Here is a 26,575-nt window from a genome sequence, read left to right as displayed (position 1 = left end):
CAGCTCTGCACCATGGGTGACCGAGCCTTCTGCTCGGCTGCACCACGCCTGTGGAACAGCCTCCCCATCCAGCTGAGGGCACCATAGAGCCTGGACTCTTTTAAAGCAGGCCTGAAAACTGTTAGCGTTTAAAAAGGCCTTTGACTGTTAGCTTTTTATTTTTATTTTCTTGTGCTGTTGTTTTTAATTTTCTGTTTATACTATGTTTTTAACTATGTTCTATTTTTATCCTATTTTTATTCTGTATTTTATTTGTTTTACTAATAACTATTTTATAAAAAAAAAATTAACTCCCAGCAAACAAAAAGTGCAATACAAATTAAATGTTTTATTATTATTATTAGCCTATAGAAATCAGCAGTCAGCACAGTAGCCCAGCACAATGGTGTTCCTCGCAGTCAGCCCAGCAGACCCCTGAGGAAGGCTCGGTGCGGAGACTAACTGTGCCCTGAGGAAGGCTCGGTGCGGAGACTAACTGTGCCCTGAGGAAGGCTCGGTGTGGAGACTAACTGTGCCCTGAGGAAGGCTCGGTGTGGAGACTAACTGTGCCCTGAGGAAGGCTCTGTGCGGAGACTAACTGTGCCCTGAAGAAGGCTCGGTGCGGAGACTAACTGTGCCCTGAGGAAGGCTCGGTGCGGAGACTAACTGTGCCCTGAGGAAGGCTCGGTGCGGAGACTAACTGTGCCCTGAGGAAGGCTCGGTGCGGAGACTAACTGTGCCCGGCCTGGAAATCATTTTTGGATTACGAGCAATAACTGTAAATCGCCAAACGGGCACAAGTGGAAAGAATTGCGCCCCGACAGAATTCCTAGTACATTCGCGTTGCCTTGCGCCGACATGAAAATAGAGCCCTAAATCGCGTTTGTACCGTCCCAGACGATTGTGGCACCGAATTGCTGTTTTGCTTCACTTGTAGATCCAGCCTAAAACCGCCGTCACAGAGCATAAGCAATGGCGTCCGTGTTAGAGAGCCCCCGCCCGCAGGAACCATCCCATGGTCAACCCTGTCGTGTAAGAGAGCCCCAGCCCTCAGGAACCGTCCCATGGTCAAACCTGTCGTGTAAGAGAGCCCCAGCCCGCAGGAACCATCCCATGGTCAACCCGTCGTGTAAGAGAGCCCCAGCCCACAGGAACCATCCCATAATCAACCCGTCGTGTTAGAGAGCCCCAGCCCACAGGAACCATCCCATGGTCAACCCGTCGTGTAAGAGAGCCCCAGCCCACAGGAACCATCCCATGGTCAACCCGTCGTGTAAGAGAGCCCCAGCCCACAGGAACCGTCCCGTGGTCAACCCCGTCGTGTAAGAGAGCCCCATCCCTCAGGAACCATCCCATGGTCAACCCGTCGTGTAAGAGAGCCCCAGCCCACAGGAACCGTCCCATGGTCAACCCGTCGTGTAAGAGAGCCCCAACCCACAGGAACCGTCCCATGGTCAACCCGTCGTGTAAGAGAGCCCCAGCCCTCAGGAACCATCCCATGGTCAAATCTGTCAGCACGGCCTTGGAACGCTTTGTCTTCCTTTTTTTTTTATCCCGTCTTCGGTTGAATGGCGTCCCTGTTTGCCGTCTGCTTCTAACCGGTGTAATTACCTCACGACGCACAGTGCTGCCGCTTGTGGCTTTGGACACGCGGCTGTAGCAACACTGTGATTCAAGCCTGTCGAATTAATAAACGAATTGCATGCAATGGACTTTTGGGACGATGAAAAAAGCGCCGTGAGTCATTGCGATGAATCATTCAACTCTCTCTCTCTTTCTTCTATCTCTTCTTCTCCCTCAATCTCTCCGCACTCCCCCTACTCCTCCCCTTCATCGTCCCCCGTCCCCCCAGGGGTACAACAAGGCGGTGGACTGGTGGGCACTGGGCGTGTTGATCTATGAGATGGCAGCAGGCTACCCTCCTTTCTTCGCCGACCAGCCCATTCAGATCTATGAGAAGATCGTATCGGGGAAGGTGAGGCGCTGGACGCACTGCTGCTTCCTCCACGGCCGATACCCGTCCATAACGCCCAGCCATCAGTTTTACTGAACAGTATAGACTTATAATTAGATCATCAGTTTTACTGAACAGTATAGACTTATTACCATCGGTTTTTACTGAACAGTATAGACTTATACTATTTTTTTACTGAACAGTATAGATTTAGATCATTAGTTTTACTGAACAGTATAGATTTAGATAATTCGTTTTTACTGAACAGTATAGATTTAGATAATTCGTTTTACTGAACAGTATACTATTTGTTTTACTGAACGGTATAGATTTAGATAATTCGTTTTACTGAACAGTATACTATTTGTTTTACTGAACGGTATAGATTTAGACCATTAGTTTTACTGAACAGTATAGATTTAGATCATTAGTTTTACTGAACAGTATAGACTTATTACCATCAGTTTTACTGAACAGTATAGACTTATACTATCAGTGTTACTGAACAGTATAGACTTATTAGATCATTAGTTTTACTGAACAGTATAGACTTATTAGACCATCGGTTTTACTGAACAGTATAGACTTATACTACCGTAATTGCCGGACTATAAGCCGCACCTGAATATAAGCCGCACCAGCTAGATATAGAACGAAAAATAAATGTGTACATATACAAGCCGCACCTGACTATAAGCCACTAGACACCTGCGAGATCTCCCCTGGTGGCCGTTCGCTGTAAAAATCCATAGATTAGCCGCATCGTTGTATAAGCCAAAATATGGGTAAAAAGGTGCAGCTTATAGTCCGGCAATTACGGTATTTGTTTTACTGAACAGTATAGACTTATACTATTTGTTTTACTGAACAGTATAGACTTATACTATTTGTTTTACTGAACAGTATAGACTTATACTATTTGTTTTACTGAACAGTATAGACTTATTAGACCATCGGTTTTACTGAACAGTATAGACTTATACTATTAGTTTTACTGAACAGTATAGACTTATTAGACCATCAGTTTTACTGAACAGTATAGATTTAGATCATCAGTTTTACTGAACAGTATAGATTTAGATCATTATTTTTACTGAACAGTATAGATTTAGATAATTAGTTTTACTGAACAGTATAGATTTAGATCATCGGTTTTACTGAACAGTATAGATTTAGATCATTAGTTTTACTGAACAGTATAGACTTCTTAGACCATCAGTGTTACTGAACAGTATAGACTTGAGTCAGGTCCTTCCTCGTGGTCTTCCTCATCGTCCTCCTCATCGTCACCGTGTGTGTCTCTTCCCTCACAGGTTCGCTTCCCGTCCCACTTCAGCTCAGACCTGAAGGACCTTCTGAGAAACCTGCTCCAGGTGAGAACATCTCACCACCTGGCCCCGCTGACTTCTGTTTACGTACCCCACCATCATATATCCTGTCATGTAGACCCCCCCCCCCCCCCCCCCATCTCTCTAATTGATTAATTGCATTGAGGACATTTTTGTTTCTCTCAAATGTGGGTTATGAGAAGTATTTTATAGCTTTAAAAATACATTCAATGTGTTTTAAGTTATGATTGGTTTTGAAACAAAAAGCGTATATTTACCCACTATGTCACTTGGGTTTGATACTGGCCATTCAGATCAAAGCTAACAACAACAACAACAACAACAACAACAACAACAACAACAACAACAACAACAACAAATAAACATTTGCTATGGTCTTTCAAGTAGAGATCAAGTGCTCTTTTAATCTGATTGGTTGAAAGACAATGAAAAAAATATATTTGTTTTTTAAATGACTGAAACATTCACGGTTTGAAATGACTAGGACAGTGAAGACTCAACCACATGCACAATCAGGTGGAATAAACATCTAGTTTAGTGGTTGAGTTGACAAGGTCCTCATTGCCGGACCGTGTTGAATGAGGACCTTGTCGATCACTAAACAACGTCCTCGTTCCACATGTAATTATGTGTGTGGTTGAGATCCTCCTTTCAGATCATCGAAATCTTAGTTAATGTGTCTTTTAAATTTGGTGTCTTAGTAATTCATTAAATATGTAAAAATGACAGAAAATAAATATTTTTTTAAATGGGTTTCAGAATTCAAGTCATACATTTTAAGAGATCTTTATCCTGGACAATATATCAAAGTTTGGAGATGCTACGATAACCAGAGATCTTGGAGGGATGCAATCGTTTGAAATCGCATTCTTTTTTCCGATAGACTTCTCCGATAGACATAGCTTTTGGTTCCAGCACTCCACATTATGGTCTGTTTCATGGACACTTCTGACACAGTTGCTTAGGTAGTCTAATTTCCATCGGAGAATCTATCTGAATATACCTAAAGTTCATGACCAAATAATGTCTGGATTCAGGCTTTAAAGCTGCTGTAAGAAACTTCTGAGAAATTAGCATGAGTGCGTTTACCTGCCTGGCAGAAATAGAGCAAAGCTCTGCATCACTTTTCAAGCCAGTGCACGAAGGTTTCCCACAGACCCCCAGAGGCACCAGCAGCTTTAACCCTTTCACTGCCGCACTACCAAACCGTTAACCCTTTCACTGCGACAATACACAGAAGGTTAACCCTTTCACTGCCACACAACAGCAGGTTAACCCTTTCACTGCCACACTACAGAAGGTTAACCCTTTACTATCACACTACCGACGGTTACCTGCTTTTAATTACAAAAGGGCTTATTGATATATTATTATCCATAGCCGGGTTTATAGTACATTTTATATTTATATTATATCTTTTTTTATGACAGTAGATGGTATTTCCTGATGTATGGGCTGATAAGAGGACATAGCCACAATCCCTTCTGTGAAAAGTTTCTTTTTGAATGTATCCACAAAATGAAACCACGTTTTTGAATCTGGCATTATCCATGTTGGTGATGCAAGACTTGGCGATACATGCAAATGTGTTCATATTTAATGTGCCTAATTTGCATATATAAACATAAAATTCAGAAAACTTGCAATACATTTTTTCTTAGTTTTTATGTACATAACAAACTGGGAAAGTTTCATAGTGACATCTATTAAAATATTTGTTTTGCCTATTAGGGGGTACTGTCTCGCCTTAAGCTGAATAAAAGGCCTCTGACCAGCAGTGGTTTTTCCCACTTTTCGACGAGGAACGCGGTGGCGGTGTTAGTTTTCCAACGTGACCCAGGGAACACCACCTGACAGACCACAGACATCTGATTGGCCAAAAACATAAGCTCCCTGCATCAGCAACCAATCACATCGGAGAACTAACACCACCCACCACCATTGCGTTCCTTGTCAAAAAATACACGCAATGTTTTTTCAAAGGCTTGGAAATATTTGTTATTGTAATTTCTTTTAATTGAGCATAACCTTGAGGAAGGTTAACTTGAGGAAAACCTTTGTGCACAGGCTTGATAAGTGAGGCAGAGAGCTTGAGAAGTGAGGCAGAGCTTGAGAAGTGAGGCAGAGAGCTTGAGAAGTGAGGCAGAGCTTGAGAAGTGAGGCAGAGAGCTTGAGAAGTGAGGCAGAGCTTGAGAAGTGAGGCAGAGAGCTGGAGAGGTGAGGCAGAGAGCTGGAGAAGTGAGACAGAGAGCTGGAGAAGTGAGGCAGAGAGCTTGAGAAGTGAGGCAGAGAGCTGGAGAAGTGAGACAGAGAGCTGGAGAAGTGAGGCAGAGAGCTGGACAAGTGAGGCAGAGAGCTGGAGAAGTGAGGCAGAGAGCTGGAGAAGTGAGGCAGAGAGCTGGAGAGGTGAGGCAGAGAGCTGGAGAAGTGAGGCAGAGAGCTTGAGAAGTGAGGCAGAGAGGTTGAGAAGTGAGGCAGAGAGCTGGAGAAGTGAGGCAGAGAGCTGGAGAAGTGAGGCAGAGAGCTCGAGAAGTGAGGCAGAGAGCTGGACAAGTGAGGCAGAGAGCTGGAGAAGTGAGGCAGAGAGCTGGAGAAGTGAGGCAGAGAGCTGGAGAAGTGAGGCAGAGAGCTGGAGAAGTGAGGCAGAGAGCTGGAGAAGTGAGGCAGAGAGCTTGAGAGGTGAGGCAGAGAGCTGGAGAGGTGAGGCAGAGAGCTGGAGAAGTGAGACGGAGAGCTGGAGAAGTGAGACAGAGAGCTGGAGAAGTGAGACAGAGAGCTGGAGAAGTGAGACAGAGAGCTTGAGAAGTGAGACAGAGCTTGAGAAGTGAGACGGAGAGCTTGAGAAGTGAGGCAGAGAGCTTGAGAAGTGAGACAGAGAGCTCGAGAAGTGAGGCAGAGAGCTGGAGAAGTGAGGCAGAGAGCTTGAGAAGTGAGGCAGGGAGCTTGAGAAGTGAGGCAGAGAGCTTGAGAAGTGAGGCAGAGAGCTTGAGAAGTGAGGCAGAGAGCTTGAGAAGTGAGGCAGAGAGCTTGAGAAGTGAGGCAGAGAGCTGGATAAGTGAGGCAGAGAGGTTGAGAAGTGAGGCATAGAGCTTGAGAAGTGAAGCAGAGAGCTGGAGAAGTGAGGCAGAGAGCTGGAGAAGTGAGGCAGAGAGGTTGAGAAGTGAGGCAGAGAGCTTGAGAAGTGAAGCAGAGAGGTTGAGAAGTGAGGCAGAGAGCTTGAGAAGTGAGACAGAGCTTGAGAAGTGAGACAGAGAGCTTGAGAAGTGAGACAGAGAGCTTGAGAAGTGAGACAGAGCTTGAGAAGTGAGGCAGAGAGCTGGAGAAATGAGACAGAGCGCTTGAGAAGTGAGGCAGAGAGCTGGAGAAGCGAGGCAGAGAGCTGGAGAAGTGAGGCAGAGAGCTGGAGAAGTGAGACAGAGAGCTTGAGAAGTGAGGCAGAGAGCTGGAGAAGTGAGGCAGAGAGCTGGAGAAGTGAGGCAGAGAGGTTGAGAAGTGAGGCAGAGAGCTTGAGAAGTGAAGCAGAGAGGTTGAGAAGTGAGGCAGAGAGCTTGAGAAGTGAGACAGAGCTTGAGAAGTGAGACAGAGAGCTTGAGAAGTGAGACAGAGAGCTTGAGAAGTGAGACAGAGCTTGAGAAGTGAGGCAGAGAGCTGGAGAAATGAGACAGAGCGCTTGAGAAGTGAGGCAGAGAGCTGGAGAAGCGAGGCAGAGAGCTTGAGAAGTGAGGCAGAGAGCTGGAGAAGTGAGGCAGAGACCTTGAGAAGTGAGGCAGAGAGCTGGAGAAGTGAGGCAGAGACCTTGAGAAGTGAGGCAGAGAGCTGGAGAAGTGAGAGAGAGCTTGAGAAGTGAGGCAGAGCGCTGGAGAAGTGAGGCAGAGAGCTTGAGAAGTGAGGCAGAGAGCTGGAGAAGTGAGGCAGAGACCTTGAGAAGTGAGGCAGAGAGCTGGAGAAGTGAGGCACAGAGGTTGAGAAGTGAGGCAGAGAGCTGGAGAAGTGAGGCACAGAGGTTGAGAAGTGAGGCAGAGAGCTGGAGAAGTGAGGCAGAGAGCTTGAGAAGTGAGACAGAGCTAGAGAAGTGAGGCAGAGAGCTTGAGAAGTGAGGCAGAGAGCTGGAGAAGTGAGACAGAGAGCTCGAGAAGTGAGGCAGAGAGCTGGAGAAGTGAGGCAGAGAGCTTGAGAAGTGAGGCAGGGAGCTTGAGAAGTGAGGCAGAGAGCTTGAGAAGTGAGGCAGAGAGCTTGAGAAGTGAGGCAGAGAGCTTGAGAAGTGAGGCAGAGAGCTTGAGAAGTGAGGCAGAGAGCTGGATAAGTGAGGCAGAGAGGTTGAGAAGTGAGGCATAGAGCTTGAGAAGTGAAGCAGAGAGCTGGAGAAGTGAGGCAGAGAGCTGGAGAAGTGAGGCAGAGAGGTTGAGAAGTGAGGCAGAGAGCTTGAGAAGTGAAGCAGAGAGGTTGAGAAGTGAGGCAGAGAGCTTGAGAAGTGAGACAGAGCTTGAGAAGTGAGACAGAGAGCTTGAGAAGTGAGACAGAGAGCTTGAGAAGTGAGACAGAGCTTGAGAAGTGAGGCAGAGAGCTGGAGAAATGAGACAGAGCGCTTGAGAAGTGAGGCAGAGAGCTGGAGAAGCGAGGCAGAGAGCTGGAGAAGTGAGGCAGAGAGCTGGAGAAGTGAGACAGAGAGCTTGAGAAGTGAGACAGAGAGCTTGAGAAGTGAGGCAGAGAGCTGGAGAAGTGAGGCAGAGACCTTGAGAAGTGAGGCAGAGAGCTGGAGAAGTGAGGCAGAGACCTTGAGAAGTGAGGCAGAGAGCTGGAGAAGTGAGAGAGAGCTTGAGAAGTGAGGCAGAGCGCTGGAGAAGTGAGGCAGAGAGCTTGAGAAGTGAGGCAGAGAGCTGGAGAAGTGAGGCAGAGACCTTGAGAAGTGAGGCAGAGAGCTGGAGAAGTGAGGCACAGAGGTTGAGAAGTGAGGCAGAGAGCTGGAGAAGTGAGGCACAGAGGTTGAGAAGTGAGGCAGAGAGCTGGAGAAGTGAGGCAGAGAGCTTGAGAAGTGAGACAGAGCTTGAGAAGTGAGGCAGAGAGCTTGAGAAGTGAGGCAGAGAGCTGGAGAAGTGAGACAGAGCTTGAGAAGTGAGGCAGAGAGCTGGAGAAGTGAGGCAGAGAGCTTGAGAAGTGAGACAGAGCTTGAGAAGTGAGGCAGAGAGCTTGAGAAGTGAGGCAGAGAGCTTGAGAAGTGAGACAGAGCTTGAGAAGTGAGGCAGAGAGCTTGCTCTATTTCCGTCTGCCAGGTAAACTCACTTTTGCCAATTTCTCCGAAGTTGCGTTCTGCTGCTTTAACTGCTGAAACGCACTGGAAGCAGCATGGATACTGAAACGCCACCCGCTTCACTCTTTACCCCACCCACACGCCACGCGGAGCTCTGTGCGCTCCAGCCGCAAGGGAGGGAGAGAGGGAGGCTTATTTCCTTGGCCTCCCCGGGACACTTGAGCCCCTTTCACACCGGCAGGGCTCCGGTTCAAGCTCCAGCTCCGTTCTGGAGCCTCTGAACCTTGGTGCTCTCTGGCGAACCGTGTTTACACCTATTTAAGCAGAAGCAACGTTCCACTGTCTCCGTCATCAACGGGGGGCGGTACTCAGGCTGAGGGAAACACAATAGGGTGACCAGACGTCACGCATTGCGCGTGATTGTACAGCATTTCTGTCTCTTCACGCGTCACGCAAATTGAGACCATGTCCCGCATGATTGGTTGTCATCCGCGCTAACGTCCCCCCCCCCCCCCCCCCCCCCCCAGCCAATGTGAAGAACCTCTATGCGTTGCGTCGTTACTAGTATCTGGCCGCGAGTGACACTGCATCCTATGACAATAAGTCCCAGCGTTGTCGCGCGCGCCGGGTCCGTTTCACGAGCCTGGCGGGACGAATGCTGTTATCTCCGCTGCTCGGCACGAGAGAAGACCGCTTGGTCCAAATTTGAAAAGGGGAAAACAATCCCAAACGGTTTAGATTGAAAACGAATAATAACAATAAAAAAGATGCGAGTAGCCATTTGTGTAACCGGTAACCACCCCCCGCACAAATCAGTGCAGGTGGAAGATAATCATATTCTTTATTATTGTGCCATTACTGTTCCTGCTCTCATCACTGCAGTGTGAATCCCTGGACTTGTGAGTTGTTTTGGTGAGTTACTTTTGTTAGTCAATTGTCCCTCACAAACATACCATTTGTCCCACATTTGGTTTATTGGGATCTGGTCACCCTAAAACACAACCATATGATATGGACATGACAGTGGCAGAATGTGCCGTATATATAAAACAGCTTCGGAGGTTTGACATTGCACCATGCTGATCCACTCAACAGGTAGCGATTTCAAAATGAGATTCGATTCAAATGTATTGTCATTATACAGCACAAGTACAATACACCATCCAACCAGAGTGGATAAATGAATTAACGTTAAATCAAATAAAAAAAACGCGTGTAACCGAGAGATTTGAACCTGGGACCATAGGATCCACAGGCAGCCGCACTAATCAGTTGAGCTAAACGGTCCAACGTTAACTGTGACCGACTAATCCATGGTTTACACTTGTCATGAGCCAATTGCGCTTGTCGTCCAGTATTGGCATTAATAAATCAGATGTCATGCTAATATGTCATGTTCTACAGTAGGACTTACTACTATGATTATTAAAACAAGTCATTCGAATAATAGAAGCCTACTTTGCTCGAACGATTCATTTCAAACGTATACAGTGCGTGTGTGTTTTTGTGTGTGCGCTGAGGCTCGCTAAGCCTTTATCCATGCATATTTATTTCTGGAGCATTTCTTTATCCACTCTGGTTGGATGGTGTATTGTACTTGTGCTGTTATTACTTGAAAAAGACCGGAAGGGTCGGTCGAAACGTTGTATCTACTGCTATTATTTTGTCAATTAAAACACCTTGGAGCATCAAGTGAGTTGCGAGCCCCGCTTTGTTTTATGTATTACTGTTTTTACAGTTTGGCTCAGCACCAAGGAACAGAGGATGTGCGTTATTTATTTTTTCTGATTGTATTTGTGCTGTATCATAACAATACATTTGAATCTAATCTCGTTTTTGAGATCAGTCGCAAATCGCTTCCTGTTGAATGGATCGATTGAGTGAAATGCCGACCCTCTTTTCGCAAGGAAAAACCAAAAAAAATTCGGTTCCAGCTGAGCACAGATTTTTCACGTTCCGAACCAATTATTCCCGGTGTGAACGCGCCTAACGGAGAAATACACTGGGAGATTCACCCGCAGGTTGCCCCAGAACACAATTCAAAGTCTGTTTCTGACGCCAACATTATGCCCCTGCTGCTGCTGCTGCGTGGACATTCTCCCCTCAGGTCCAGCCTGAGTCAGGGGGTGATATCCCTTCACATTTACATTTTCCATTTAGCTGACGCTTTTATCCAAAGTGACTTACAAGTTCTGTACAACAGGTCAGCAGGAAGGGTACAACTCTACCAGCTGAGTAACGCGATGTTCATCAACCAGTGTTGAAACTTGGGTGCTACAGTCTTGAGTGCATAGTAGTAAAGACATATCAGCATAGTAGGTAGTAATATAGGCAGGGAAGATTATTTAGTAGCAAAGTGTATGATGGTAAAAGAAGGTTTGTTTTTATTTTTTTTTAGTTTTTAAAAAGTTTCAAATATTGATTGAAGATGTGTGTTTTTAGTCGGATTTCGGCTGTCCTAACTGTGGTGGGAAGTTCGTTCCACTATTGTGGAGCAAGGACCGAGAATAGCCTGCTTCTCTTTGATGACCCGCACCCCGGGGCTGGGATAGGAATTTAATGCAATGAATCCAATTTTGCAATGTTTAATGCAATCCAGAAGTAAAGCAAACATATTGTCCCCAGGTGGACCTCACCAAGCGCTATGGCAACCTCAAAAATGGGGTCATGGACATCAAGGGACACAAGTGGTTCGCAACCACCGACTGGATCGCCATCTTCCAGAGGAAGGTGTGTGGTGTTTATATGTACATGTGTGTACGTGTGCGTGGTGTTTATCTGTACATGTGTGCGTTTGTGTGTAGACGTGAGACTGTCCCATTGTGTGAGGCATCATAGAGCTCCGTAAGCATGTTATAAATGTATAGTATCCATGGTAACACAGACCAAAAAGCAGTGAGAGGTTAAAGCATCGTCATAATAATAAAGCTTTTTAAGGTGGAGACCTAAGGGGCTGAGGGAGATTTTCCAGTAGGTGATAAATTAAGTGTCAAGGTGGCTATAGATGTCTGTGAACCACTCAAATTAACAAATTACTTAAATGTGTTTCATACTTCTTGCAGTCTATGCGGCATCAACGGCGACATTGCACAATTGTGATCTGGACGACAGTAGCCTGGGTGATGGTAGCCTGGGTGACTGTGACCTGGGTGACTGACCTGGGTGACTGTAGCCTGGGTGACTGACCTGGGTGACTGACCTGGGTGACTGACCTGGGTGACTGTAGCCTGGGTGACTGTAGCCTGGGTGACTGTAGCCTGGGTGACTGACCTGGGTGACTGTAGCCTGGGTGACTGTAGCCTGGGTGACTGTAGCCTGGGTGACTGACCTGGGTGACTGACCTGGGTGACTGACCTGGGTGACTGTAGCCTGGGTGACTGTAGCCTGGGTGACTGACCTGGGTGACTGACCTGGGTGACTGTAGTCTGGGTGACTGTAGTCTGGGTGACTGTAGTCTGGGTGACTGTGACCTGGGTGACGGTAGCCTGGGTGACTGTAGCCTGGGTGACTGTAGCCTGGGTGACTGACCTGGGTGACTGTGACCTGGGTGACTGACCTGGGTGACTGTAGCCTGGGTGACTGTAGCCTGGGTGACTGTGACCTGGGTGACTGACCTGGGTGACTGTGACCTGGGTGACTGATCTGGGTGACTGTAGCCTGGGTGACTGTGACCTGGGTGACTGTAGCCTGGGTGATGGTAGCCTGGGTGACTGTGACCTGGGTGATGGTAGCCTGGGTGACTGTGACCTGGGTGACTGTAGCCTGGGTGATGGTAGCCTGGGTGACTGTGACCTGGGTGACTGTAGCCTGGGTGACTGTAGCCTGGGTGACTGTGACCTGGGTGACTGTAGCCTGGGTGACTGTGACCTGGGTGACTGACCTGGGTGACTGACCTGGGTGACTGTAGCCTGGGTGACTGTAGCCTGGGTGACTGACCTGGGTGACGGTAGCATGGGTGACTGTAGCCTGGGTGACTGTAGTCTGGGTGACTGTGTACGTGTAGGGTAGATACTATGATGTCTGACCACCTAGATTTATCTATTGACCCATTCATTCCAGCCCATTCATTCCCATTCATTCTGGTCCTATGTAGAGGAATCCTTCCACATACATGCAGAATGACTGTGGGACACATAGCATTCTCCTTTACTTACTATTAACCGGAATGACCACAAAACGTACACTGTGTGATGTCGGTATAGCGGTGGCCTGTAACGAACACGGGACACTTCATTGTGAACCCTGCGTCGTTAACAAAGCAGGAATAAAACGGCGGTGTAACGTGTCGATACTCTGCGAGTGCCGTCCTGGATTGTCGAGAAATATTCCTGGAAATGTCCTGGAATGTGGGAACCCTGAGTATTCAACATGCCTGGGCCCTCATTTATCAATGGTGCGTACGCACAGATATGTGCGTAACCCGTGCGTATGATAATTTCTAAGCAAAGTGTGCGACTTATCAATTTGAACGTGTGCTTGACTTTGTGCGTATATTTACGCACAGCTCGGACCATGCGTACCTGGCGCCCAGCGGTAGAATATTATTATTGCAACGTGGAAATAAGCTTCCGTGCATTAGTTTCAACACTGGCGTGTTCTGTAGTATGACCCGTAATTCATTATACCGTACTTTTCGGACTATAAGCCGCGGCTTTTTTCCCCATTTTTCGACCCTGCGGCTTATATAACGAATGAATGCAGCATGGTTTATATATAGGGTTATCGGAATAAATGGGGTGCACTGACTGCACTCGCGGGGAACTGTTTTCAGAGATGGCAGATAGGAATGAATGAATGAATGAGGGGCAGTCTAATTGCAGAGAGAACATAAAAAATATGAACTAGAGTCCGCTATACCCGACACACCTCCTTCATTTGTACAGCAATTTAAGACCGAAATTGGAGCGTGGAACAAAACGCACAAATGCCATCCCCATGCACATTCAAGTCAGTCTCCACCCTCGGGTCTTTGCCACCGGCACGGTCCATCGTGATATTGGAGATGGATCGAGCAATAGACTGTTACTGTACCACCCATGTAGCTGTCAAAGCTCCATCACAAATGCAGTTATGTGAATAGAAAGGTTCTTGTATATGCTCTCGTATTATTGTTTATATAGGCTACCTAATACCGACATCAAAATAGATTGTATGCCTCTACAAATCATATGCAGGTCGAAAATTTATGGAAAATACGTCGCGATTTGGAATGAAATTGACGGATCCCTGGGTATTAATCGAACGAAACGAAGAAAAAGCAGTCATATTCCAGCATGGTTATTAATGACACCAATGGCAAACAGTGGTTAACGGTCTTTATTAGTGTTTGCGCTGCCCAGGCAGCAATGGTCTTTAGGAAGTTAATAGATATCATATCCGACTGTTTCCGACATCACCGTGTACATGTCTGTCAGCCTGTCGTGTATTTCTCCCAGGCGTTCGCTCGGCTTAGTCCACTTTTCCACATTTCATGGGGGTGTTTCATTACCATATATGGTTAATTACGGGCGGTTCTATATGCAAATACGTAAAACCGTGCACAAGCGTGGAGCGTAGATCAAGTGATATTTATCAACACAGAGTACTTGCCGGTGTGCGTGGGACACGTCTACGCACATGTGATAAATCCCGATTTTTCTGTACGTACACACATTCTAAATTCGGTGCTTAGTAACGAAAATAGAACACTTTCTAAGAATTGTTGATAAATGAGGGCCCAGGTGTATATATACACCTGGGGTCATACCGTGGCGTGCACATGATGCCTCGTGACCGACCTGTCCTCTGGGTCTCTGTGTGCAGGTGGAGGCTCCCTTTGTCCCCAAGTTCAAAGGACCCGGCGACACCAGCAACTTCGACGACTATGAGGAGGAGGAGATCCGCGTCTCCATCTCAGAGAAATGTGCCACGGAATTCTTTGAGTTCTGAAGCGTAAGGAAGAGAGGAAGAGGAGGGAGGGGAAGAGAGAGAGAGAGCAGTAGGGAGGCTGGTCGGTAGGGAGACGGGAGGGGAGGATGTTTGAGATTATAAAACAGAGGACCGTCTCCTGTTCAATCACAAGCACCAGCCATGGAGGGATGTAAAGGGAAATCAAAGGGGGGGGGGGGTGGAGGGATGTAAAGAGAAAATAAAGGGGGGGGTGAAGGGATGTAAAGAGGGGGGTGATGTAAAGAGGGGGAGTGAAGGGATGTAAATAGAAAGTAAAGATAGGGGGAGGATGGAGGGATGTAAATAGAAAGTAGAGATAGGGGGAGGATGGAGGGATGTAAAGAGGGGGTGGAGGGATGTAAATAGAAAGTAAAGATAGGGGGAGGATGGAGGGATGTAAAGGGAAAGCAAGGAAAGGTTGAGATCCAAGGCAGCTTGACAAAGCAAGGAGACTTGACAACCAGCAATGTTGCCTTTTTCTGTTAGATTTATTTTCTATGTTTGTCTGTTTATTTATTACCCTGTCTTCATGTATCCCTTTGTGGAGAGAAAAAAAGATTTGCTGGAGATGTGTGAGTGTTGGGAAGCCCTGGTTCTTGAACGCTGTCTCAGGCCAATTGCCTTCACGTGTTATTACCGGTACACATGTTATGTTTATCACATAAGATCTTCCCTATTCTTGACAGTATCTACCACTGTAGCCACCCCCCCCCCCCCCCCCACACACACACAACCACCCCCAGCATTACAGCTTGGTCTGGATCCAGACCCCCCTGGATTGGCCGTCGCTAGTCCCGCCTACTTTAACATTATTCCACAAATGCAATTCAGAGAATACAATAGCAGCCTTGAAATTAACATTGAACTTGACTTTAATTAACTGTTCATGATCTTCTCTAAATGTTCCCTTAACTCTTTAACCCTTTAAACTCTATCTTTATAGTGCTCTTTGGAATTATTGGCATCTTTTGATAAGGGTAAACAGAAAGGCTCTATGAATGACATAACCCAACACACATATACTTTTATTCTGTAAAGAAAGTTGTAATAATATATTGTAATAATAAAAATAATAATAACAACAACAACAACAACAACAACAACAACAACAACAACAACAACAACAACAACAACAACAACAACAACAACAACAACAAATGATATGATTGTCAATATCACTGGCACCCTTGGTTGCAAAGCTAATTGGAGTACTCCTACATTTCCTGTTATTTGTTGTTTAGTTATATTTACTTTCATATCATTCATAATTATTTCAAATGCACACTTGCCTACATTGCGGTTTCTTAAACTATGGGACAGGACCCAAAATGGGTCACAGGCTGATCTCCACGTGACAACACACTTACTAAGTAACTTAGTAACACACAGCGTACCGTACTTGTAACAAGCCTGGGTCGCAGCCGGGACCAGAGACCACCTCTCTCATGTGGGTCCTGAGGTGGAAATCATCCCTGAACCTCTTTCCTCATCTCAGTGGAACACATTTCAGAATCTTATTATTATTATTATTATTTTTATATCCACTCCGGAATAGAGTGGTGATTAATGAAAAGGCAGTATTGAGACTCATAAACAATCACCCTGTTTCTACCGGGGCGGAACAAGACAAGGTCATATCAGGGCTGCTCGATTATGGCAAAAATCATAATCACGATTATTTTTGACTGATATTGAAATTGCGATTATTGAACACAATTACTCATTGATTTGAGAACATCATATGACGACGACTGACTTTGTTTTACCTTTCTTCTCGACCAAAGGCTGCTTTTCTGTCATCTTCTACAAGTTACCAAAGACGTTTAAAAAGAGAGAAATGCACTGCGTCTCCCCCCGCTCAACATGAGCTGAAACAACTGTTTGGGGGGGGGTTGAGCACAACTCAATGAATCGCCCGTGTTACGGGGAGACTCTTCCCAATGGGAAGGGAGGACGCGTGCTTCAGTCCGTCTGTGAGGCCCGGTGCTTCTCGGGACAGGGAGGACGCGCACTTTAGTCCGTCTGTGAGGCCCGGTGCTTCTCAGGACAGGGAGGACGCGCACTTTAGTCCGTCTGTGAGGCCCGGTGCTTCTCAGGACAGTGGCTGGAGAATCCTCAGAGGAGAAGGCTGCAGCACACTGGTCATCTTAGTGTTGTTTTTTTTATTACAGGCACAAGCGCGACTGATGTCTTGTGATCCGCGCCCCCCCCCCCCCAGGACTATAATTGGCTTTGTGACCAATAATATATATGACAATCATCCTTTTTATCGAATGAAACTTAGAAAACAGTTTAAAAAAGTGTACATGTCTGAGCACAAAATATCGCTCGTTAGTCTCTTTCCACCAACGGTGCCAATAATTCACTGTACATGACATGTACAGGTCTAAGTGTTGTTATTGCCATCTGTTAGCTCATAGCTGCTTGAAGAAGACCAGAAGGGTCGAAACGTCGCATCTGCCTTTTTTTGTCAAATAAACACCTTGGAACTACGAATGAGTTGCGAGCCCTGCTTTAACTCATAGCTGTTACCGCGACACGATTTATATCGGGTACCTTTGAAAACCCTACTTACATTCACAATTGAATGGATGCGAGCGAATTGTGAATGAAAGTAGGGTTTTCAAAGGTTTCTGATATAAATCGTGCTGTGGTAACTATGGTAACAGCCATGAGCTATAACAGATGCGTGGATAACGGGTGACTTAAGACCGCCGGTTCAGCGGCGATGGAGCGGCGTTCCCGTGACGACGTGGAGTCCCACGGTATCCAATACGCCACTCCAGGCGGTCTGCACAGTAGCTCAAATGATTTGTTTATTGTTGATTATTGGTTATTGTTTATTCGGATCCCCATTAGCTGTCACCTAGGCAACGGCTATTCTTCCGGGGGACCACATGGAAACGAAACACTTTTAAAGATCCAAAAAGAGTCAAACTGAAATGAAAGAGAGAATAATGGACACTTTCAAATAGAAAGTGACGTTAAGAAATACACACACACACACACACACACACACACACACACAAATGGTTGACACATTGAAATAAGAATAATAATAAAAAAAGAAATGTCAAGAATAAAACAATGGAAAAGAAGAAGAAAATAATGGGACACTATAATACAGACAGAAAGACCGTAAAAAAAACGCACGGACGAAGCATTATATTCAGCAGATGAGGGACAGGTGTATGACGTTGAGTTACGTCACAGATTAAGATACTTCTCTTACCTTTGCAGCTACTTGAGGGGAGAACTGGGCTAGAGTTTACTAAACAGCTCTTTGTCTCTTCCTGTTCAGGGCTAGACGTTCTAACAGAGTCTTCAGGCCTTCCTCGTGTCCACATCTCAAACCCAGCCCTCTTTCGAAAAACAAAAGTCTCGTCCGAGGGAAGCGACAGTTGTGATCGGGGGGGGGGGGGGTGTTGGAGATAGGTCAAATTCAGAAGGGTTTCGGATGATATCGACTATACTGTATAATATGAGGTAACGGGATAAATATGGATAATAAGGGACTTGCGACATGTTTTTATTTTTTGTGGTGATGTAACGGCACTGCCATGACAAAATGGCATCTCAGGTTTTGAGTATTATCTCTAAATGTAGACGGTCCGCGGCTCAAATAAAGTTTTACAACAGCAGATGACGCATTATGTACACAGTATAGGCCTACCGGGAAGAGGAATGTGAAGGGGAGATTTAAGGGGAAAACGTTGGCTAAACACTCAAACGTCTTCCGCCGTTTTTATTATACAGCCAATTTGGTTTTGCTGGTCCTACCGTTCTGTTAAGAAGAGGCCTTTCACAGAATGTTCGCCCATTTGTCCTCCATGTTGGAATAGTCAACGGTTGCCATGTGGAGAAGAGGGAAAAAAACAACAGTTGCCATGTGCTGATATATGAGAAATATATCAACGGAAATGTAATAGATTGTTGTCTTATTACTGGATTGCATAAACAAGTCGCAGTGGAACAGTAATATCGTGCTTTCCCCCAGTGTTTTACCTACTCTGTCGCTGCACGGAAATTGGGCATTTTCCTTTTTGAAAGTGGTTACCGATGGTTACAGGCAGCCATGTTGGAAGAAAGAGCTACACATTATTGATTGGGCTCTGTCCAGAGTTCACCGATTGCTGGCGCCGGATTGGCATGTTGGAATCCCCGCCCCAAAAGGGAGCCCAACTGAGACGGGCTACCTCAAACTGCTCCTGACCACTGGTCGCCATATCATTATGACCGGTTATCAGAGGCTGTCTGAACAGTGTGGTGGTGACGTGGTATCTCACTCTGGTAGAGGCTGTCTGAACCGTGTGGTGGTGACGTGGTATCTCACTCTGGTAGAGGCTGTCTGAACAGTGTGGTGGTGACGTGGTATCTCACTCTGGTAGAGGCTGTCTGAACAGTGTGGTGGTGATGTGAGGCTGTCTGAACAGTGTGGTTGTGACGTGGTATCTCACTCTGGTAGAGGCTGTCTGAACAGTGTGGTGGTGACGTGGTATCTCACTCTGGTAGAGGCTGTCTGAACAGTGTGGTTGTGACGTGGTATCTCACTCTGGTAGAGGCTGTCTGAACAGTGTGGTCGTGACGTGGTATCTCACTCTGGTAGAGGCTGTCTGAACAGTGTGGTGGTGACGTGGTATCTCACTCTGGTAGAGGCTGTCTGAACAGTGTGGTGGTGACGTGGTATCTCACTCTGGTAGAGGCTGTCTGAACAGTGTGGTGGTGACGTGGTATCTCACTCTGGTAGAGGCTGTCTGAACAGTGTGGTGGTGACGTGGTATCTCACTCTGGTAGAGGCTGTCTGAACAGTGTGGTCGTGACGTGGTATCTCACTCTGGTAGAAGAGGCTGTCTGAACAGTGTGGTCGTGACGTGGTATCTCACTCTGGTAGAGGCTGTCTGAACAGTGTGGTGGTGACGTGGTATCTCACTCTGGTAGAGGCTGTCTGAACAGTGTGGTGGTGATGTGAGGCTGTCTGAACAGTGTGGTTGTGACGTGGTATCTCACTCTGGTAGAGGCTGTCTGAACAGTGTGGTCGTGACGTGGTATCTCACTCTGGTAGAGGCTGTCTGAACCGTGTGGTGGTGACGTGGTATCTCACTCTGGTAGAGGCTGTCTGAACAGTGTGGTCGTGACGTGGTATCTCACTCTGGTAGAGGCTGTCTGAACCGTGTGGTGGTGACGTGGTATCTCACTCTGGTAGAGGCTGTCTGAACAGTGTGGTGGTGACGTGGTATCTCACTCTGGTAGAAGAGGCTGTCTGAACAGTGTGGTGGTGACGTGGTATCTCACTCTGGTAGAGGCTGTCTGAACAGTGTGGTGGTGACGTGGTATCTCACTCTGGTAGAGGCTGTCTGAACAGTGTGGTGGTGACGTGGTATCTCACTCTGGTAGAGGCTGTCTGAACAGTGTGGTGGTGACGTGGTATCTCACTCTGGTAGAGGCTGTCTGAACAGTGTGGTCATCATGACGTGTATCTCACTCTGGTAGAGGCTGTCTGAACAGTGTGGTGGTGACGTGGTATCTCACTCTGGTAGAGGCTGTCTGAACCGTGTGTTGGTGACGTGGTATCTCACTCTGGTAGAGGCTGTCTGAACAGTGTGGTGGTGATGTGAGGCTGTCTGAACCGTGCTGCGGTCCTTTCAAAAGGTGCCGTTTGGGGACAGAGTTCGCATTGAGAAGGCGGAAAATATATACTTTGTACGGTATAATATACAAACGGCCTGTTGACCATGCGTAACGCGGTTGTCAATATTACCTCCATGGTTCTCGAGGCGAAGGACTTAACCCTTTCACTACCACACTACCAAGGGGTTAACCCTTTCACTGCGACAATACAGAAGGTTAACCCTTTCACTGTTCCACGACAAAGGGTTAACCCTTTCACAACCACACTACAGACGGTTAACCCTTTCACTACCACACTACAGACTGTTAACCGTCTGTAGTGTGGTAGTGAAAGGTTAACCTTCTGTGGTGTGGTAGTGAAAGGGTTAAGCGGCGTCTCTGGGCGAGGAGGAGCGACTGAAAGGCTCTCATTCCTGCAGATTCAAAGTGATAACGAGAGGAGATGAAGTCACATGAACATGTATTTTTTTTAAACAGTCGCATTTTACTGTGCCGCCATGATAACAGCATTTTGATTTTTAAACCAGAAGGAAGAGTGCCTTGCACTCGGTAGAGAGCTTAAGAACCTTTCGTTGACATTCTGCCTCTGTATTAACATAAAATAACTCTTACAGTAGCCTACAATCATGTTGTCCGCAGTGCAGGCTAGATAATTCATAGTATTCGATCGCACAGACGTCTTGATCGCAAACCACAGGTGATTTTAATCAGATAGCAGGTGATTGTCATCTGTGGACCAATGAGCTGTGGTGTATGGTAAAAGGAAAAACATCATGAGAATACTATGAATATCTTTCAGATAGTCCCCCCCCCCCCCCCTTCCCACCCAGGTCGTTATTGGAATGTAGGCCGTCACTATTAAGTTAGTGGTTTTCCATGAAAAGGAATTCCACGATCACATGCTAGAAAAAACCACGTCCTGACTTGTGTCCGAAAAGGGTGCATCCTTCCTGCCTGGGTACCCCCCCCCCCCCCCCTCTGAAAACTCTGCCTTCGTTACTTCTCCCCGAGTCAGAGCCCACATGCGTTTTCTAAGAGTATAGGGCTGGGTGGAACGGTTCTGAGTCATGCCTATACTGCCCACCAGGACAAAGTGAGGCAACGATGGGACAGGTAGAGAGAGACGTGGTAGAGTGGCGTAGAGTGGCTACACGCACTAAAGCCCCCCCCCCCCCCCCCGGTTAGCGGTTCACGTTGGGGTTTACCTGCAAACGCGGTGGTCACGTTATTATTCTTACTATACTGTTGTAATACGCTTGTTGAGATGACACATTTCACTGTATTTCCTCCACGTTTAATGTTGGCTATATCATCATGGACAGATGTTTGAAGTTTAAAATATGATTATTCTGTGTCTCCTCAGTGTGTTTTTGCAGTGGTACAATTTCCCTGTCAACGCGGGGCACAATGCTGGTACATACTGTCGCACTTTCTAGGGAAAACAAGACCCCCCACCCTCACCCCCACCCCAGTGTAAACCATGTGACCCCCCCCCCCCTCCTTCTCAGCACTGCAAAGGGATGCGTTTTAAAAGGACACATTCGGTGATAACGGATCACTAAGTGTAATATTTTGCAACATGAGTATCATTCCAATAAAGATTTACTTGTAAAAATGACGATGCGCGTTTTCACTGTGTTCAAGGTATTCGTCCTCAGGTACACTGGAAGCCCGCAACAGGGCTGCATTTACGCCTCTGATTCTCTGCCCCCCCCCCCCCCCCCCCCCCCCCCCATTTATTGCTGGATATAATTAAGTCATTCCTGAATTCCATAGCCGCATTCTGATTATGATCAGTGTGGTTTTAACCATGATACCTGTGATTGAATAGTACTGTGAATATGGTATATAGTTGAAGAGATACTGGTCGGGAGAATAAAAGAGGGAAGTGACTTTATCGTCTATGTACACATGTGGCACAATTTAGTATTTTCATATTATCCCTCCTAAATACACACAGCCCCCCCCCCCACACACACACACACACAGGGGGCGACAGTGACTCGGGAGGTAGAGCAGTCGTCTGGCAATCCGGGGTTCCCGGTTCGATTCCCGCTCCTCCCGGGCAGCGTGTCGATGTGTCCTTGAGCAAGATAACCCCTAATTCTAATTCTTGGGGGTACACACACGCACACACCTGATCTACAGCATCTTCAAGTTAAAAGTGGGCATCCGTCTGCCTGTCCTGTTTAGGCAGGGAATTAATGATAAGTCAATGTAACTGTCCTCACAAGGGCTAAGTGTACTGTGTGTAGTGTACATACATGTGTGTCTGGGAGAGTTTAATTGAAATGCGAGAATGAGCATCACTCTATATTGGATAAAGTATAGCCTTACTTTCGTGATGGGGAATCGCCCGTGCTAAGTCCTAGAGGTCAGAGATGCAGCACAGCCTGCATGATGCGACATGCGGGCTGTCATCAACCCATCTGTTGACCGCCCCCCCCCCCCCCCTATAAGCTGCATGGAATATGAATCACAAATTAGCACAACGTACCATGTTGAGCGACATATCGGTTCGTTTCGTATCTGTTTAGAGGACACGCTATACTTAATAATATTACAAATGTTCAAAAAACACCGCGCTTGAGTGGGCTTTGGCTGGGAACAAAGAACACGAGTCTGATGCGCCGTGAATCCGTGCCTATAATATTCCACCTTAAAATATGAGCGTGGAATCGGAGGGGTCTTTATTTTATTGCCAAGTAGTTTTCACATACAAGGAATTTGATTTGGTCGTTTTTGGTGCGACATTAACGGACAGACAATTACAGTGGAATACAATAAAAAGGGGAAATAAAATTCAATTGAATATAAACTAAATTAGAATAGAAGCATCAATAGAATATAAAAAAAAAAAAAAAAAAAGGGAAAATAGGCCAGGGCTGTACAGTACAACTGCGCACGTTGTGGTCATGGGTGTACACTAATTCGAATACAAATAAAAATAGCAATACAGTGGGAATGGAATATTTAGCCGTTTAGACTAGGAAACATGAGGCGCCATCTTCGGTCCACCTTAAAAGCGCACAATGTGGCTCTCGAACGCAGGCGCACACGCACGCCAGGCTTCCGTTCCTTCTCGTTCTTCAGCCGGGGCTCTCACTCTCACTCTCACACAGCGTCACTTTTGAAACAACGGGTGGGGGGGGGAGACGCACAGACGCACACAGCCAAACCCACCCGAACCCGCATGAAAAGATGTCCGAACCCAAGTATCGAGAGTGGATCCTTGAGACGATCGATTCCCTGCGCTCGAGAAAAGCCCGTCCGGATCTGGAGAGGATCTGTCGAATGCTCCGCAGACGACACGGGTCGGACCCGGACCGAACCAGGACGGAACTAGACAAACTCATCCAGGAACAGACCGTGCTCAAAGTGAGCTACAAAGGATCCATATCGTATCGGAACGCGGCGAAGGTGCAGAGAAAGAGCCGAAAGAAGAGTGAGTTTACGCCCGTCGCCGGTGGCGGCGCGGAGGAGGCGGCGAGGGAACCACTGACCAAACGCAACAATTTCAACAACAACAACGGCGACAGTGCGCACAGCTTCACCGACCAGGAGGAGGAGGGCGAGCAGGAGTCGGAGCCGAGCCCAGAAGAACCCCAGCCACAAACAGCCAGCAGCATCGCCGGGGGGGGACACAAGCCCCCCTCCAGTCCGAGTAACGGAAACGATTGCCCCAGTTGTGGCGCAACAACGGGCTGCGCTGCCGGGAGCGGCTGTGGAGAGGAGAGAGACCAGGGACTGGGGCATCAGACAGGGGAGGAGAGGGCAAGTGCATCGAGAGACCAGGGACTGGGGCATCAGACAGGGGAGGAGAGGGCAAGTGCATCGAGAGACCAGGGACTGGGGCATCAGACAGGGGAGGAGAGGGCAAGCGCGTCGAGAGACCATGGACTGGGGCATCAGACAGGGGAGGAGAGGGCAAGCGCATCGAGAGACCAGGGACTGGGGCATCAGACAGGGGGTGGCTGTGGAGAGGAGAGAGACCAGGGACTGGGGCATCAGACAGGGGGTGGAGAGGAGAGAGCAAGTGCATCGAGAGACCAGGGACTGGGGCATCAGACAGGGGAGGAGAGGGCAAGTGCATCGAGAGACTATGGACTGGGGCATCAGACAGGGGAGGAGAGGGCAAGCGCATCGAGAGACCAGGGACTGGGGCATCAGACAGGGGGTGGGTGTGGGGAGGAGAGGGCAAGCACATCGAGAGACCAGGGACTGGGGCATCAGACAGGGGGTGGAGAGGAGAGAGCAAGTGCATCGAGAGACCAGGGACTGGGGCATCAGACAGGGGTTGGCTTTGGACAGGAGAGAGACCAGGGACTGGGGCATCAGACAGGGGGTGGCTTTGGACAGGAGAGAGACCAGGGACTGGGGCATCAGACAGGGGGTGGCTTTGGACAGGAGAGAGACCAGGGACTGGGGCATCAGACAGGGGGTGGATGTGGTGGAGAGGAGAGAGCAAGTGCATCGAGAGACCATGAGGGACTGGGGCATCAGACAGGGGGTGGCTGTCCTTCGCCCGGTCACGGCCACGGAACAAGCGCACACGATGGCGCCGTCGATGCCAGCAGAGCGATGCCGGGCAAAGCCGGTGCGGTTCGCGGAGGAGGGACGGAGCCGGGCTCGTCCGGCCGGGCGACGGAGGAGTGCAGCAGCGGCATTGCCGCTGACATGGACAAGAAAACTTGCCCCACCGGCAGCACCAGTTCCAGCAGCAGCAGCAGCCTATCGCCAGAACAAACTAAACTCCGAGTCGGCGGCGGAGGGAGTCCGAAAGCGGCCGGGGGGGACCACCAAGCCAACTCCGACCTGGGCGATAGATTGGTGGCTTCTGTGCGCAGCTTGTCTGAGGAGATGAACCTCCGGGTGCAGGGCTCCTCCGCCGCGGCTTGGGGCCAAATCATGAAGCCGCTCGGACTGAAGGAGATCCTGGGCTATCTTCTGAGCCGCGGGCAGGAGGAGGAGGAGAAGCTGACCCGGGACAGAGTCAGAGCGGCGCTGGAGAGGGAGGTGGCGAGGGGGAGGCTGCGCCGCACCCGCTGCGGGAACATCGCTCTCCCGACGCGGGGGGAGGTGGTGGAGGAGCCCGCTGCCAGACTTGTTCTACAGAGCAGCTCCTCACCGCAGGATGGTGGGCACGTCGTGGGGAAGGTAGGTTATGTGCTCATTTCATATTTCAAACACGTCCCGATTTTACCGAGCGTCTGTCTTGACTGCTCGCTTATGAATTAATAATGATCATTAATTAAAATCACAGTGGCGTGGGACGCCCACCAGACAGCTTTGTATTTGAATCAATGATTATTCCAGTGTGTTTTATTTACTGAAATAATAATCCAAAATACAAAGCGGTCTCTGGGCATTTTACCACATCGTAATAACAAACTATGGCACTGTTGTGTTTTATAGTCTTTTCACGAACGCACACTGCCGCGTTTTGTTCGTCTTCTCTTCGACGCGCTTAATAATGTCGGCGCGGCTGCGTTTCGTGCACAAGAGCTGCAGGTTGGAACGAGACGCGCGCCCCCCCCCCCCCCCCCCCCCCCCCCAGAGCACAGAGCGCTTCTCCGGTTCCAGAAACACGCACACAAGGAGTGTGCGCGCGGCCGCGCTATAAGAGCGTCTGCCGCGTGCACGAGCAGCGGCCCGTTCGTATCGCCATTTATTATATAGATCGTTATTTTCACTTGGCGTTTCGTATTTTAGTTTATTGAAACTTTTTGGATCGAGCACTTCATGATGGGAGCACGCGCCCGGGACTACCGTGCCCAGTTTCAATAGGCGGTGTCCGTGTAAACTTCGACGTGGTGCACGGGCGGGGGAACCGCGGTAACACACTGTCCGCAGCCCCGGTGCCTGCTGCTGCTGTTCAGAGCACGGTTCTCTCTCGAGTGCAGGCTCGCCGAGAGTAGGGTCCAGCTGCAGCGCCGGAGAATCCTCTCAAGGGGCAAGCCTGTGGCAGCCACAGAGAGCGCGGCTGATTGGTGGAAAGTGAATGAATGAATGAAAACTTTATTTAACAGATTGCAGAATGGGTACAATACAGTACGGCTCGGGGACAGCCCTAGCAAATATACAGTACTGTTAACCATAGATCCTGACAGGGAGTATATACATATGATGGGGAGGAGACTGTACATTAGGAGGGGGTGGGTGGGTGGGAGAGAAATATACATATGGTGGGGAGAGAATATATACATACGGTGGGAAGGAGACTGTCTATTTGGAGGGGGTGGGGGTGGGAGTACGGAAGTTTCTCGAAGTACTCGGAGGTGCATGCCATCTAAGAATGAAGTGAGCGTGTGTTATTGGAATGATTGATTGATTGATTGAACATTTTATTAATGTCCGCCTTGTTTCGAACTGGTTATGCTTAGGCCCTCTTTCAAGTCGGTTATGCTTAGAGTAGGGCTGTCCCCGACTAAGGATTTGGATGGTCGACTATGATTGGCCAAAATTTGCCGTTAGTCGACTATTGGTCGA

General features: G+C 48.0%; 2 protein-coding genes across 2 annotated transcripts in view; both read left to right on the top strand.

The window, feature by feature from the left end:
- Window positions 1-14,458, top strand: part of LOC311231459 (cAMP-dependent protein kinase catalytic subunit alpha-like) — a gene marked incomplete at its 3' end in the record, with an annotated part of 58,420 nt that extends 43,962 nt beyond the window's left edge. The window contains exons 8-11 of the mRNA XM_084318059.1: window positions 1,832-1,954; window positions 3,247-3,306; window positions 11,156-11,260; window positions 14,333-14,458. Of these exons, the coding sequence (XP_084174185.1) occupies window positions 1,832-1,954; window positions 3,247-3,306; window positions 11,156-11,260; window positions 14,333-14,458 (414 nt within the window). The remainder of the gene's footprint in view (window positions 1-1,831; window positions 1,955-3,246; window positions 3,307-11,155; window positions 11,261-14,332) is intronic.
- An 8,829-nt stretch (window positions 14,459-23,287) lies between these two features.
- Window positions 23,288-26,575, top strand: part of LOC311231569 (uncharacterized protein) — a gene marked incomplete at its 5' end in the record, with an annotated part of 35,882 nt that continues 32,594 nt past the window's right edge. Inside the window, one exon of the mRNA XM_084318198.1 lies at window positions 23,288-25,243. Coding sequence (XP_084174324.1) covers window positions 23,288-25,243 — 1,956 coding nt within the window. The remainder of the gene's footprint in view (window positions 25,244-26,575) is intronic.

The sequence above is a fragment of the Notolepis coatsorum genome, assembly GCF_963971535.1.
Source record: "Notolepis coatsorum genome assembly, chromosome: 7".
Classification (NCBI taxonomy): Eukaryota; Metazoa; Chordata; class Actinopteri; order Aulopiformes; family Paralepididae; genus Notolepis; species Notolepis coatsorum.
Note: the sequence above shows the minus strand (reverse complement) of the source record. Positions and strands in the feature narration are given on the sequence as shown.